Source organism: Eurypyga helias, unplaced genomic scaffold (genome assembly GCF_000690775.1).
Source record: "Eurypyga helias isolate BGI_N326 unplaced genomic scaffold, ASM69077v1 scaffold40587, whole genome shotgun sequence".
NCBI lineage: Eukaryota > Metazoa > Chordata > Aves > Eurypygiformes > Eurypygidae > Eurypyga > Eurypyga helias.
This window is the reverse complement of record NW_010263239.1, coordinates 1-16256: the sequence shown is the minus strand read 5'-3', so window position 1 is coordinate 16256 and position 16256 is coordinate 1. Positions and strand designations below refer to the sequence as shown.

General features: G+C 43.6%; 1 protein-coding gene across 1 annotated transcript in view; it reads right to left on the bottom strand.

Annotated features, from left to right (window-relative positions):
* Positions 1-15775, bottom strand: part of CCNT2 (cyclin T2) — a 21518-nt gene extending 5743 nt beyond the window's left edge. Inside the window, exons 1-4 of the mRNA XM_010155966.1 lie at positions 15701-15775; positions 7967-8095; positions 6901-6961; positions 5917-5979 (exon numbers count right to left, since the gene is read on the bottom strand). Coding sequence (XP_010154268.1) covers positions 5917-5979; positions 6901-6961; positions 7967-8095; positions 15701-15748 — 301 coding nt within the window. The 5' untranslated portion in view covers positions 15749-15775. The remainder of the gene's footprint in view (positions 1-5916; positions 5980-6900; positions 6962-7966; positions 8096-15700) is intronic.
* Positions 15776-16256: the final 481 nt, after the last annotated feature.

The window sequence follows — 16256 nt, the reverse complement described above, 5'->3', positions numbered from 1 at the left end:
CCACACAGTGCGAGGCGGAGAGCAGCAGGGCAGAACAGCCGGAGAACAGCCCTCCCGCCCCCCAGCACCTCCCCCAACACAGCCGCACCTCTCCCAAAGCCCCCCGACACAGCAAGCTCCCAAGCTAGATAGTAAAAAAATTAAACGAGTTGTCTGCTCCCTCTAATTAAGAGCACCGTCCTCATAACTGTTCCACGTTCATTAAACCTATGGCAAAGCTTCGACAGGAAGAAACTCCACTGCAGTTACAGCCAGGACCCTCCCCCCACCCCCAGACTGCCACCCACCCCCAGACTGCAACGCGCCAGCAACGAAAGGCTGACGACACGGGCCGCTGCAGCCACCTCGCACTGACCCCTGCCAGGGAAACCCCAACGCTCCTCACTGGAGTAAGGGAACTTACTGTAACATGCATATAATGGAATAGCTGGGCACAATGGCTTTAACTGAAGATTGAATGCAGCTTCATTGAATTCTTACTTTGACACTATCACTTGAAAGTAGTGCTACCTGCAGAAAGTGTATTGTTGAGTTTTATGTCAAAGGGAAAATTGTTAACTTATTTTAATAATCACCTTTCTACAAAGTTTGAGAAAGACTGCAATGGCTTTTAAAATTTAATTCTAAAAAGCATATTAAATATGTGATTTAACTCGACTTCTAATGATTGACAAGGAGTACAAATCAGATTTGTCTTTACGCTACACAGCCGGGCAGTGGCACGATCTCAAAGAACGTGATAGCAGCAAGGTGACAGCATCCACTCCCACACACAGACTCTACCGGTCCGTAACACTCAGAAAGCAAATTGACGACGTGACACACAATATTTAGTCTGCACACCGCAGTGGTAATTGCACACCAGATATCCATGGAGTTCGAGCTTTTCCTCTCCCCCAAAAACTGTAAGGCAGTATTACCAAAAAAGTGAGACTGCCATAACAAACCAAATGAAAACACCTAAGGGTTGAGGAAGACTGAGATTGATGTCTCGCTCTTCATGTTTCAAAGTAACATTTAAAGGATCTTCAATGAATTCTGTATTTTGTAAAGTTACAGCGTGTTTGAACTGAGGGACCAGCCCAAGAAGCATCTCTACTCTCACTGAAATGTCCCTTTTGAACAGGGAAGAAAAGCAGATGCCAGAAAACTTCTATTTAACATCAGCTTGAAAGTTGAGTAAATCAGAACACATACCTGGAAGAAAAGAATCACATCCTGAAACAGACATTTTCGCCTCAATCACAAGTCAACGTGCTGCACACCTCGCCTATACTACAAGCAGTAGGATACTGTTTCAACTTCTTTACCGCTAAATAATCACTGCCAAAAGCAGTCAGCAATTCCAGCTCACCAGGTCGGCCTGTGGTAACACAAGGCACAACTGAAAACACCCGTCCCACACTCTCCATCACATCCTGAAACAGACATTTTCGCCTCAATCACAAGTCAACGTGCTGCACACCTCGCCTATACTACAAGCAGTAGGATACTGTTTCAACTTCTTTACCGCTAAATAATCACTGCCAAAAGCAGTCAGCAATTCCAGCTCACCAGGTCGGCCTGTGGTAACACAAGGCACAACTGAAAACACCCGTCCCACACTCTCCTTTCACACCTAGGAGGGTTTCGGTTCAGCTTCAGCAGAATCCATCACTGAGGTTCAAGCTGGCGACTTCTGGTTCCTGTATTTACTTCCTTTACCGCAGTGCAAAGGGCGTCTCCACAGCAACATTCTCCTGAAGCAGAGGCTAAACCCAGCCAGCAGAGCTCCTCTGTCACGTGCCACTCGCGGGACTGATGGCTGACACCCGCCGTTCACGGTCACTTGGCATTCGATGGCTCGGGAGCGATCTACAGCACCCGCACTGCTGCGGAAGCAACCCCAAGGCAGGGGGTTACTAAAGCAGCAATCAAGATTTTCAAACAGGACGGGCCGATACACCTCGCAAAAGGCTACTGTCCCCGAAGGATTCCCACCTGGCAACCAAAATGCTTTTCATTGGGCAGAGCCACACAAATCACCTGGTTGCAATTCCAAGATATCCGAGTCTTTTCTTCAAGACGAGGCTATCTTGGATCTCAAGATAATCGTGAGACTGTGACTGCCAAGTCGCCCCTCAGAGGGTGGTAGCTGGCTATGCCCAGGACGCTGACAGCACAGGTAAGCATTCCCTGGAAAGAGGAGACGGCGGATAGGGCAGGCAGCTTGCTGAAGCGCCCCTGGGCAACGGGGCGAAAGCCACAGGCTCTGAACGGCAGTGTGGTGGTGGGTGCCTGCTGCGTCTGGAAAGCCCAAGGTGGAAGTTCAGAATGCGACGGCTGCCTGTCGCAGTGCTGGAGGGCAGCTGGTGCTTAAGCTATTTCCACACCACTTAGCACACCAAGATTTCACTTTTCCTCAAGAGAACACCCTCTGAAAAAGCAGCTTCATTTCCCTCTCCTCTTCAGATGAATTGACCAGCCTGATTTAACCAACGGCACCCGTGCACACAGACACTATGGTACGTTCGAGGAATTCGGCAGTGCAGTTTCCATCAGTAAGGATCACGGGTGTTCCGGATACCTGGTAACCTGCAGAGGAGCGAGAGCAATCCTAGAGATCCTTGGGATCCAGTCTTCAGTTCCAAAAGGTTATGTACCGACACAGAAAGAGGAATGACTGAAGACTTCCCAAGATGGAGATGTGGGCAGATTCCACCCCTTCAGGCTCCACCAGAAGCAGGCTGGAAAAGGCTGGTTTTGCACCCGAGCTTGAGGGCCCTGTGTGACCTCAGCACTAGGACAGCATCACTACTGACCATTCCACCAGCGCTCAAGCCAGTAAGGTAGTTTGACACCAGAACAGTTTGTGGTGTTTTGGTAGTGTTTGGTTTGGGGTTTTTCCCTCCTTTTCTTCTCTCTTCAGTACTGGAGCATCCAGGAGTGGGCACTGAAGCTTGCTAACAGGCCTTCACAGATCCACTGCTTTCAGACTCCTTAGAGGACCTGTGGGATCCTAAGGAATGATGGTCCTGTCTCCTCTTCTCAGTCTCTTGACACTGAGGAAGAATGGTGCAGAAAAAAGACTGAGCCCACACCATTTTCCTCTTCTGCTATACTGACCAAACAGTAAAGATGGAACAATTTCATGAAAACCAGAAGGAATAATTAGGTACCTTCTGCCTGGACATCATGAGTCCTTATGCACCCATCCAGTCACCCCTTCTCTACAGCGACTTGTTGTCTAACACTACCTTTAGGAAGGCTTGCAGTCTCAGAGAGGAAGAATTCAACTTGAGTTGCACATTGGAGCAATTACGTTTATTTGCACCAATTCCCACTTACTAGTTCATCTTCAGCTTCCGGCAAATGACTCTGGCACACCACCATGTGACTAGGCAGCCTTCTGACAAAGGACTTGGCTGAATCTTTTGAGCATCCTCAACAGAACCTTTTTTTTTCACCCATTTGATTTTTAAGGGTGGTATCTTACATAGCGATGCAGGTAGCAGTGACAGCATAAAGCTCACGATCACTTTTTGTTGTCTGGCATCCAGGGAACAGAGGATCAGCCACCCTCTTCGCCACCGAGGTTCAGTCACCACGCGACAAGGCAGTGCACACATCCAAAGCCAAAACCGTAGGTACACCTGAGGACCTCAGCTAACCTTGCTGCCTCTCTTCTGATCCTCAGGCACATTATATTCCACCCTTCTTTCTCTCCTCAAACATGCAGGTGGAGGTTTTAATTGTAACAGTCTTGGAGGAGTTCAGCACCTTCACTAAAAAAAGGTATCTCTGCCTTCTGTAAGTGCTTTTTGTCCAAGATGACCAGTTACTGGATGAAGCAACCTTGCATTGCCTTAACTTCTCAATCAACCTGTTCAACACAACAGGCTTAACACTGACAAGTCTTACAGCTATTTCAAAAGCTTCAGGATGTGGTATCAAAGCATTGTGTCCGTTCACATGAAAACACCACTGTCCAACAAATAAACGTTAAGAGACAGAGAACTAAAAATCACACCCCCACATCTTTGAAGACCTATCACTGTGCCTACAAGTCCATCTCTATCCACTCCATACAGAGAACTTAAGTTCCATGGCAATTACTCTCCATTGGCTTGACTTGCATGAACGACTACAGATTTGTGCTCAACGTTTTTAATTTATGGATGAAGTTGTTGGTTTTTTTGAGTATGAGGTACTCGAGCCTTGGGTTCACAGCCTATACCACCCCTAGGAGGTGCACTGCTGACAAGAATTTGCATACACACCTAACTAGGGAGTACACCTACACCAGGGAGTAGGTTTTCAAGCATCAGATGTACTACTTTCACTTTGCACCACTCCAGGAGGTATGTGGATTTTTCAGCCCTCACTGGAGTCTTCAGATGTAAAGACTTGGTATAATTTTAGAATTCTAAGTCCTTTGCTAAACTGCTGATTAAATATGATCTGTAAAAGGTCAGATTTAAAAATTAGCATGTACCTTCAGCGTCTGAATTCTGTCAGAACGCAAAAGTAGCATACAAAGGAAAAAGCTGAACTGACCCAGAGTGGTATCTATCTACCCCTGACTAAACGAACGGCGGTGTGCGTAGCCGTGTGCCTTTCTTCCTGCAGGCTCAAGTCAAACCTCCTTGCTGATGCTGGTACAGGGCTGCCTGCCGCCCCGAACACCGAGCAGGAGTGCAGGGTCCCACACAAACCACTGAAATGTGTGCTCACATTTCTGCTGACAAACCGCTAAGAAGCTCCACCGCAAACCCCACCGAGCTGCTGTTGCGGACTAGAGAGACTTCAGGTGCACATGGACTTATGCACCAAGTCGTGACCAGCTCTGGACAGCAAGCAAAGAATCCTTCTCTTACAGCAAGAACAGCAATAAAGCTACTTTATATGCAACAAGTCACAGCACCAGGCCTACTCAGGATCAAACTGAGCTTTTTTTGGAAAGAGAGACTATTCCTTTAAAGAACAACTTCAGTTTGAGAGCTACTACAAAACAGAGCTAGTTAACATGATTAAGGTGCACCTAACTTGCCTTTATGGGGGGGGTGAAGTGAAGCCACTTAACTTCTGCAGTTTTCACTGCAAAACCAGCTCATGACTGAAGACTAACAACCATGGTCTAGTCCCTTCCAAGCATTTTTTAATTAAGGAACATAATTAAAGTGAAAAGCTTATTTTAGGTGCTTTTACAACTGACTCCTCATTTTTTTTCATCATCCACCTTACGAGAGGATGTTTTTTCTCTTTTTAAAGCTCCCAAGGAAACCAACGTAAGAATGAAAGGTCTGCCCAAATTCAACAAGAAATACTGAAGAAGAAACCAGGTTTCTAGCCAGAGTCACTTTAATGAGCTGCGTCCGAGTTGGAGGATAAGGCTGATTAACAAAAGGTTTGGGGTGTTGTGCTACCATCCATCCAAAACAAGTACCCCTGCTCCAGAGAAACAACTGGTCACATCTTGGAGTAGTTGCACGTGCTAGCAGACCCGCTATGCCGTCCCTTTATCCCTCAGTTCATCACCTCTAAGGATTTGCTAAGACAGAAAGCTGGCGTTAGCCACCGACCAGCATGCAGACTAAACTTCACCTGGTACAACCACTTCAGAGAGAAAATAAGCAACCCAGAACAATGCGAAGTAGTCAGCTATTCAGTTTTCAACTACTAACTGCTTCTGTCATTTGAGTGAACATGGAACAGACATCATTAAAATCAAAGCTAGAAGAAAGCAAAAAAGTTATGAAGGACAGAGAACTGGACACTTTAACAAACTCTAAAGGTTAAGATCAAGCTTTCAGTAATTAGCTTTAAACAAACTCTTTGGATAACACAGGTGAAGGTCGTACTAGACAAAAAACATTACCTTCAAATTTTACTAGGAAGGTAGAAAAGGACTTACAGAAGCGGTTAAAAGTCACTGACCTCTCACTAACTGCGTACATTTCACAACATCTGTGTGTGGATGTTCAATGGTAATCTCAAAACCTGGAGAGATCAGAATTTTAGAATTATACATTTGCATCTGTAAAAAAAAAAAAAAAAAAGGCAAACAGCCCTAAACCACTTGCGAAACCTCTGCACTGGAGATCAAGTAGCACTATTTAACTGCCTTTTATTCCACACCTTTTCATACTTTTGAATAGGAGATGATACAGCCACTTCAAGATCAATTAGTAAGACATTCCTGCAGTCATCTCAAGTCTTGTATATAAAAGTACAGTAAATTCCCAAGTTTTTTAAAGTTGAACATACCTGAACAGTTTCTAGGACATTGGTCAGTCAGTAAAAGCTATATTATCGACACTGAAATACACGTGCACATGCACCTGATTAATTATTTCTGGGACTTAAAACATGTTGCACCCACGGAATCACAAATCAAGTCAATTTGTAGGTCTGTGACTTAAGAAACCTTCCTCTGTTTATGGAGCTATTTTAAGAACTAGGTCAATACTGTTAGCTTTTTCTTTTTTTAAACAACATACTCAAAGCGGTACTTAAGAAACTCTGAGTAAGTGCTCTCAGGCCTGCTAGCTGTAACAGTCTCTACATGACTTTAAAGTCAAGGGAGTTTATTATCAGATCATTCCAGTTGAAATTTTGGAATTACCCGAATCCACTGCACGGTCACACTACCACTTGTGACGCTCAGAGGAACCAACCCTGCTCAGATACAGAACGTGCTTCTACTGAAAGGCAAAACGGCGAAGAGCAGTTGGTATAAAGCTTTCCTCCAAACTGAACGCAACAGAACTGCTAATAGGAAACTAAATTCACAGGGCAGAAGTTGTGTACAAACTCAGTAAAATTCTCGTGTACCAACGGCACATCAAAAACCCAGTTACTTGGGTCCCATTACCTCTTCATGGAAAGTTGGCTGCACAGGAGATACTCAGAAAAACATACCTAAAGTTTGAAGCATTATTGTTTCAAGTATAACCAGCTCTTGGGCTTGCTGAAGGTATGCCTGAAACGAAGAAGCAAACAGGTCAAGACGCAGCTACCTGGCATCTCTGAAATTTCAGCACAGGCTTCCTCTCTGAATACTGGTATCAGCAGCAAGCTAAGACCGCGGCCCAGGCCAGTGAGCACTGACAACTCGGTGCTACTTTCTCCTACCAGTATGAGCATTACTGCAAATTCAGTTACACCGGCCTAACCATCTTTCATGGTAAGATTTACCTATTCTGATTTCATCTAATCTGTTCTAGCAGAGCATTTTTGGGAGAAGAGAGTGGGATGCTCTAAGAATTACAAAGGCTTGCCCATGCAAATCAACTCAGTATCTCCAGGCAGGTAATCCATTTTACAAGTACTTTAAGATACAGCTGGAGATACCCAGCTGGCCTGTGCTAAGCTAGCTTAAGCTCAAATGCACAGATCTATCTATCTATATCTCTCCAAGTGTCATTCCAAGAGCTGGGAGCAGAGTAAAGGTGCTCAAACAGCTTTATACGTCAGCTGAGGTCCAGCAGGATGTAACTAGCTCAGCCTGACCTTCAAGCAGTTCCACCCTACTTCCTCCTGTGTGTGGTTCCAGGAAGACTCATCTCAGGAAAGAAACTGAGAACTGCAATGTAAGTGGACTTTAAAACAGAACATAGACAACTGTGTGCACTGGGCCTCTGGTCGAGGAAAACACACACCGAGCACCCTGAACACCCCCCTGTGCAAACAGCGTGCCTTACGGAACCACACGTAAAACCTCTTACGTCACGTCTAGTCTCATCTCCTACTACACATGTACAATTCTTAAAAGTAATGCAAGCTCCAGCTAGAACAATCTCTTCAAGTTTCATCACACAAATATTGGAGTCTTTCATATGTTACATTAAATAAGACAATAGACTTGAATGGTGTAAAATCAAAGGTTTTTCTAGTTTGCAGACAGCAATAATGCGGTCAAGGCAACCTAAGAGAGCATGAGATGAAGTGTCATCTCATTATCTTTCAAACCATGACTTCCACCTACATCACTCTTTGTATCCAGCTGTGGCTCTTGAGGATGAAGACAGGCATGCGCTACTTTAATAACATGTTCGAGTTTCCGTGGCTGTTCTTCCACTTTTGCAGCCAAAAACAATGCCGTCGGAGATATTATCTGAAGAAGAAACAGACACATTTTTTTGTTTTACAAGCAGGACTTCCGTGTTTATGGAGTCTAAACTGGTAGTTAGAAAATGTTTAAGAAGTTGAATTTTTTTTTTTAAACTGTTCTGAAATCATGCAAAACAACAAAAATAACTAGTCATGTTTTAATTTATAACTGATGTGATCCTCCCAGCAGGATAGGGAAGTAGTAACAAATGCATTTGTGAGTATGATGTCCGAGGTCAAACTAATTCTAGTTCAACAGAGAAAGAATAGATTTGGTCCAGAAGATTCAGTCAGGGCAGAACAGGCTGTTTCAAGTTAAATGTACTCATGAGAAAGTTGATCCAATTTCTTGCACAGCAGTGAGCCATGACACCATCTTTTCAGCAAAAGTTGAACCAGCTGATCACAAGTTCTGCTGGCATTTGATTTTCCTAAAAAGCAAGAAACTTTGCAGAGAACTTTAAGGAAAGCAGCTTGTTATGCAAGCATAGGTTGTGCAAGTAAAAGCTTACTCTTAGAAACTTTACCATATACCCAGCAGTAGCTGGTGAACAAAGGATTCACAAGGATTCACAACAGAGCTGTTACATCAAACGTTAGGGAAGACTACAAATTAAGTTTAAAGATGAAAATTTTAAAGAAGCTCTAGGTGTCATGAGCTGACATTTAAGAAGTTGAATTGCAGCCAAAGCAACCAACTGCGGTTCAGTACCACCTAGGAGTTAGTTGTGACTAACTGTGACGTAGAGTTTCGATGCTTAATTATCAGGTAGAACGCCTGATGTACCTGGACACAGAGCAGAGCTAACCCTAAATGACTTGGAAGAACCAGGGTCCTCTTTGCACACAGTGCAGGTCACATCAAACATGAATTAAAATGGCAGCAGAAACCTTCACGTAGACATCAGCAGATTAAACTGATTAAAATTAACCCAGCATAAAGCATTTATTCAGAGACAGAGCGCTGCTGGCTGGTTGTTTCACTAGTGCATGGTGCAAGCAGTGCGGGTATTGGATTTCTTGTCCAACGCCCAAGTAGAAATAGATGGAGTGAACTGAATGGCAGCCATAGCTCCCCAGGAAGTTTTTTGGTTAGCATGTAGCCCTTTGTTCTACCAAAATAAAACACATGGTATGAAAACACCCCATACCGTAAAAATCACAACCACCTAATTAGAATCGAACACTGATCACCCATTACACTTCAGGAGCTTTCCAATGTATCGAGGGAGTACTTTTTGCCTCCTTAAATCACTCTGAAACATCCACTTGGATCTTAAGTAAAACTTGGAAGTTGGCAGACTTGAGGAAAACTGAAACCCTGGGAAAGCGATACCCTTTGATGCACAGAAATGTGCCGTGAAGAAATCCAGTATTCCAAAAAAGCCCCGAAGTACCTCAAAGGGAGCAAATTCTCCCACAACAAAGACAAAAGAACCACTTGCCTTCTAAGCGGCTTGTAACTTAAACCTTACAATTGAAAGAAATAATCAGCTGGAGCCAGATGCTGCTGAACAAGGCCATATTAACACTGTCATTTAAGACTTGCGATGGTTTTAGACAAGTTCTTATCCACCTGATTTGAAATTCCCTAAGAAGGTCCCTTTGCTAAGCACATACTACTTGAAATATGTCTCGCTTGAGCTGGGATATAAAAACTTTTAAACACTAAATGTGATGGAAAGACCTTTGGAAAGCCGGAGTATCAACAGCTTCTAAGTGCCAGAGATGTGCAGCAGCACTCACACGTATAACCCCGCACACACATGCCATACGAAGGGATTTCTCAGAGCAGACAAACTGTGCTCCTGCCCGGTCACGCGAGAACGAAGGCAAACCTCTCGTTCGCAGTTGTCCAGCGTACAGTCTGCTTCAGGGGTAGGGGCCAGCATGAGCCAGGAAGGTGCCTGAGGATAGCACCTTCTACACCAGGGCCAGCCTAAGAGGAAGGATTATGTTCTCCGGCAATCCTGAGCTGCTGGGAAAAGCCACATCAGCAGAGAGGGCTGGGAAGCCAGAGAAACACGAACAACAGAAGAAAGGAAATTGGGAAGGCTTAAGAATCAGAGTTCCGAAGAAACAAGTTTGACAACAAGCCATTGGGCAGGAGTGAGTAGGTATTAATGAGGGCACCAGAGAGACCACAACTGGGTGTGTTTGGTGTTTTTTTTTTTTAACACTGGGGGAAAAGGATACCATGAGGTTGACCATCAGGGACTGAAAACGACTCAACATAGTGAAGTCACTGAGGAAGGCAAGTCATGAAGCGTACAGAATCAGAAATAACCTGGATGATGGGCAGTTTTAAAAAAATAAAACTAGAGAGCCTTTCCACCCCCCCAAGATCACACCGTTTCCCTTCTTTATTTTTCATTTAAACCAAGCAGATACCCAGTCAGTAACCTGCAGCAGTGCCCTGCTGCTGCGCCGAAGAAAAGCAACTGCACCGCGAGGAGCGAGCTGCTGCTCCCCACTGTTCTCCCCCTCTCTCCTGCCTCACCAACCCCACCAAGCATCACACTTACCCCCCAGTACCTGCCTTCAGACCTTACAGTTTTTCTTGCTTTCTGTGCAGGCTTAATTCAAACACATCCTAACACAAGGTCTCTTTCTACACAGTTTGTGGGTACAGTTACGCAGAGACGGAATTTCAACAATTTACCGTTCCGAAAAATCAACTTCCTTAGCAACTTCCACGACTGAAAGAATTTACATTTCATGGCGACATGCTTTGAACAAGTCACCAATTAAATGCTCACTCACTATTATTCTGTGTCTGACTGCACTGAAGTTTACTCCCTTCAGAAAAAGCCTGTTCCGCATCAGGCTGACTTCAGGCAATCTTCTAATTCACTGAAACACATCAGTTCTGCCCAAGTCTCCACACAATTCCTGATCTCCAAGACCTTACATAAAACACAGTTCTGGAGGCTGATTTACGTCAAACTGACTAACTGGCATTTAACTTGGGTTCATCAGAAACGTATGTATACCCCAAATATCTATTCCCTTAAAAGAAAAACCCACAGTACTGGCTTCTGGCCCAAGCAATTCAGGTCTTTGTCTTGTCTAGGACTGGGGCTCTCATTCCCAGTTTAGAGTGGGGCAGTGGTTTTGTCTCCCGTGGTATTTATTCCGGAAAATAGACATTCCCATAGAATTTCAGACTTGGCATGCATACAGCCTTCAGCGAAGATGGCACACCCTGCTATGTGCATTACTGGCAAAAGCGCTTTCATTCATTTCCAACTCCCAAAAATGGCAGAAAAAGCAAAGTAGAACAGAAAAGCAAAATTAAAGACACAGACTTGATGAAGCTGTAAGCTTCCTATCTACGAACATCTTCATTTGCATAAAAACACAATTTAAAGTTATCTACCATGCACCCAAACCACTTAAGACTTTGAAAAATATCTTCAGAAGAACATGATTTATGAAATTAAATCCCGTTTCTGTACTAGCTGTGAATCTCAGAAACCAAGTCCCACTGAAACAGAAAACCCAAAACATAAGAGCCATATTGTGACAGTCTAAGAGCATTACACAGCCAGTTTTATTGGTAAGTGTTGTACAAGCCCTTTTTCACTTAAAAAGTACAAGACTTGGTAATAACAGCGTTGCTACAGTAAAGGCATTCAGAATAACCTCCATACATCTGCAGCACGCACAGAGTTTTGAGACCTCCCTCTCCCTTTTAATGCCAGTATTTGCATATTTGTAGGCTCTATACAAATTAGTTTAAGACATTAAGTGGTTCCAGTCTATGACAGGTTTTTTTAAGTGCAAACACAAGAGTTGCAAGTTTTGGGTTCTTTAAACTTTTTTTTATTATAACCAGGAGCTCACATGACATAAAACCAGCAAACACGTTAAACTGCAAGATGAAAGCCAGAACTGCAGTGCTGACAACAGCCTTGCCCAAGCTTGGTGCATATGACAGAAGTTTCAAGAACTCTGTATGCCTGCAAATCCAACTGCTTACTCGTGCAATCTGGACAGGGCACAAGAGACAGGAAGGGAACACAGAGGGATGGGAAACAAATAAAACTCCTCACACAATGCACCTACCTTGCACTTCAGGGGGAAAAAAAATCCTCCCGCAGCCTTTTTTTGGCAATTAATACCAAATTCCACTGCATGTCACACACACAAAAAAAACCCAAACCCTTGACATCATCAAGTGTATTTTCAGCTGGTTGTTTGGTACTCCACATGGCATTTCTAAGGATTATATTTAAAAATACAGCTACCATTTGGATGCCTTACCTCTTATTTCCAGCATACCAAGGATTTTTCCCCCTTCTCTGTTCTTCAAATCACAGTGTACTGAAAAATAAGCCTCTAGAAGAGGTATTTGCTGGACAATAATATCAAACACACCAAGCACTACAGAAACTGTATTTCCAGAACAATTTTAATTTGCAAGATATTTTGAAGTGTAGCAGTCAGGCTAGTATTTCCTATAAAAAGCCAGCAAGCTCCTTCCCCACCCCAATATTATTAGCACTAACTTTAATACTCAGCAAACCAAAGTTACCATGCCCTGGTCAACAGTATCATTGAAAGAATAATTTGTACTACTGCCAAGGAGATTCCTGAAATGTCATTTGCATGGCTAGGGAAAATTAGTAGTCAGGGCATCCAATTCTGCTTACCAGAATTAGTAAAGGAAGCTTCCACCCTATTACTGGGGCACAGCAACCTTGCAAGGTCTTAACCTGCTCTGATTGCAACGTCGAAACCTCAGCACATTCCTCTTTGCACCCTAATATACGTACTTTGTAGAGAATCCATAGCAATTAAAAAGTGTCTTGCCAGCCCACAGTAACACCACAAAAATAGGGATATTTGGTTGTTAGAGCAGTAATGCAATATCTTCAAAATGAATCAAGACTACATTAACTGGTATGTGCCAACCCTGCAGCTCTAAAGACTGAAGATACCGTTGGGAATTCTGTTCCTTCTTCACAGCTGACTCAAAGTCTTGAAAGCCTGCAAAATTGTTTAGCAGTAACTTATTTTGGATTAAAAAAATAAGAGACAACAGCTATTTAGTAAACGAGCTTCTTCTAGAAGACCTGTCTTAACACCCTGACTTACATGTAAGACATACATGTGTGTTTGTATAACCCAGCAATTATACACGATGATAAATATGTTTATTACTTGACTAAGAACATTAACCTACCAACAGAACAAGAAAACACAGGCTATGTTTTTCCAGCTGAAGATCATAAGGCATTGTGACTAATGGCCATCTAATTGGCTAGTCCCAGCCTTCAGATTCCTTCTCGCCACAGACAAACATCGCTACATGCACACAACAACGAAATACTGAGATATACATTCTGGATACTGTAGAAAATCTTAGCTAGGTCTTAGCTTCAAGACTACCAGTACCTTACTACTTAATTTCTAAGGGTTACCTTCTTCTTGCAGGGGATGACTATTGTTATATTTTTTAGCTTGCCAAGTACTCTGGAGATTTGATATTAAGTATTTCTTACAGTCCTCAGCTTTGGCTTTCTCTACAGAGAACCTGCCAGATGGTTTGATGGCATTTTAAAAGTGGCTCACGTTCACTTTGGGACCACCCCCTTCACCCTACAGGAAACCAAGTAGGAAAACGCATTTGCCCATCAGCACACACCCAAAGCCACTGCCTGGCCTTACACTCATCAAGCACCAGATCAGGAATCAATATCACCGTGCGCTAACTTACAGCACGCTTGCCTTTAACTTTTATTTGAATATCACCTGAGAATTAACTGAACAACTGACTTGACCCCTCCTGAAAGGGTTGTGGTTTCCATGGCATTCAGCCCTTACATAGCTTACTGATGAATTTTAAGATTCATAGATACAACTTAAGGCGTAGTTTTCATAGCAAGGGCACTATATACCCCAATACTACTGTGCTTCCAGTTCCAAGTGACTGGTGAATACCCAAACACAGCAGCTAAAGCTTCTTCCTCCCTAAATCCACCCTCGATCCCCAGACGACAGCATAAACAGTAACCCGGCAGGCCGTGTACGTAACACAAGCCCCTGCTACAGCAGCTCTACTCAGAGTCCCCTCTCCATTCCAAGCAGCTCTGCCTAGCTGATCATCCACAAGCCACAGAGAGCCTTGGATGCCTCAGCAGCTCCTCTTCCACTGGCTACAGGGTACCGCTACCAGGGCAGGTGCAGAGGGAGAAAGATAAACTACTGTTTTATTGCCTCCACTTGACAAACTACAAAAACTTTCAAAGGGCATATTCCACCACAGAACTTGCCAGAACTTGATTCTCATTTGTGCTGTTCTTGCTCTAAAACTAGGAAATTGTTTTAGGAAACTACATTTTGATTTATATGTAGACATTCAAAAAACACTCTATCACTACATAAATAAAACATTATTGTTATAATAAAACCTGGTCTAGTGGAAGGTGTCCCTGCCCATGGCAGGGGGGTTGGAACTAGATGGTCTTTAAGGTCCCTTCCAACCCAAACCATTCTGGGATTCTGCGATTATACATTTTTCCCAGTAAAGCATTTCAGGTTTTTGCACATTTCACTCAGGTTGTACTTAAACACTTCAGCTTTTATTACATAAACACCTATAACACAGCAGTTTTGGTAGCAAGCTTGCTGCAAGTTTCAATCTACCTTAGATTTTGCACAAAACCAATTAAATACACTTCCGAAGCGTACCTACAAAAACTAATCTGTATTTCTTGCCAAAGAAACACCAAGTGCGATGTCCATTTGCTCAGCCAACAATGACAAACAAATTCACACGGGACAAAAGAGCTGCCTAATGCTGGAACCCACCATGTACCTGCCCAAACTGCAGACAGCGCAAGGCCTGCACCATTCTACCCCCAGACAGATCAAGGTCTGCTTTGCCCAAGGCCCTAACATCTGTCACAGTCTCCATCTGTTTATCTTGAAAAGCCAAGATCTGAGAAAACTCATCCTCACCAATCAGTGATACGCCACCACCAGTACCAAATACCTAGAATACTATTGTTTTCCCAACAGTATTTTTACAGAATTACTCGGTTCTTCATAACATATCCCGCATTCAGTTTCAGCATACTCAGTGCATTAGTTGAAAGAAGAGAAACAGCATATTCTCATCAGATTTGAAGATTTTTCTCATCTAATATGACTTATCATCAAGCTGCTGAAGACTAGTTAAATTAATTTGCACTGTATACATATGGATAGAGACATAACCATACTGCAAGTGTCAGCCACACCATGCTAGCACTACCACTGACTTCGTGAAGAAAAACGCGTGTTCCTACACATCAGCCTTTCAAACTACAGCACATAAGCACGAGCCAGATTCAAAACATCTAACTGCATTCTTCACACATCTGAAGCGTGTTTGCTGATGGTGCCTACCTTTTTATTTCCGTGGCAGAAGATAAAATCTAATTGCCACTAGTTAAAATAATTCAAAAGTTTAAAAGAAACATCATTATTGCTTCTAAAGCGCTGATGAGAAGGCAGAACTCTTATCAACAGACCTAACTTCACAACCCAGCAGAGGAACGTAACGCTTGTCAGGCTGACAAAACTACAGGCATATTGTTACCACTTACAAAGTCATACTTACATTTCGATTAAACTTTGTGAAGGAATGATGCATATAAAACCTGTGCATGTAAACAATTGCTGTATTTATTGTAAGCTGAGATCTGGAAGATTAAGTTAAGGAAACAATACGTATTAAGAAAAATTGTTTACAAGAACTGGAAGTGATGCACTTTCCGCCTCAATCACTGCTTTCAACATACTGCCTTCAGCTGAAGACGAACTAAGGCCGTGACACTCCAGAGCTGAACCGGCATGAACACACACTTGAACAGCATCAGCGCTCGGGCAACATTACCTTTCCCTTCCGCTCCGCAGACAATGTGGAGGCCCCTCCGCCAGAGCAGCCGCATCCCAGCCACCGAGTGAAAACTCCCCAGTGGGCGACATACACCGAAATACCGTCTCAGGGGCTTTTGTTTCGTTCCACTACGGCTCTTTCAGTAGGGGGGTTGAGGTTTTAGTCTCACTCCCATTTTTCTGAATCAAACGAAAGAGCAGCGAGCGGGGAGATGCCCGTTTCAAGGCAAACGCGCCGAGGAGTAACTGGGATCTACTTTCGAGGCGTCCGAACCCGC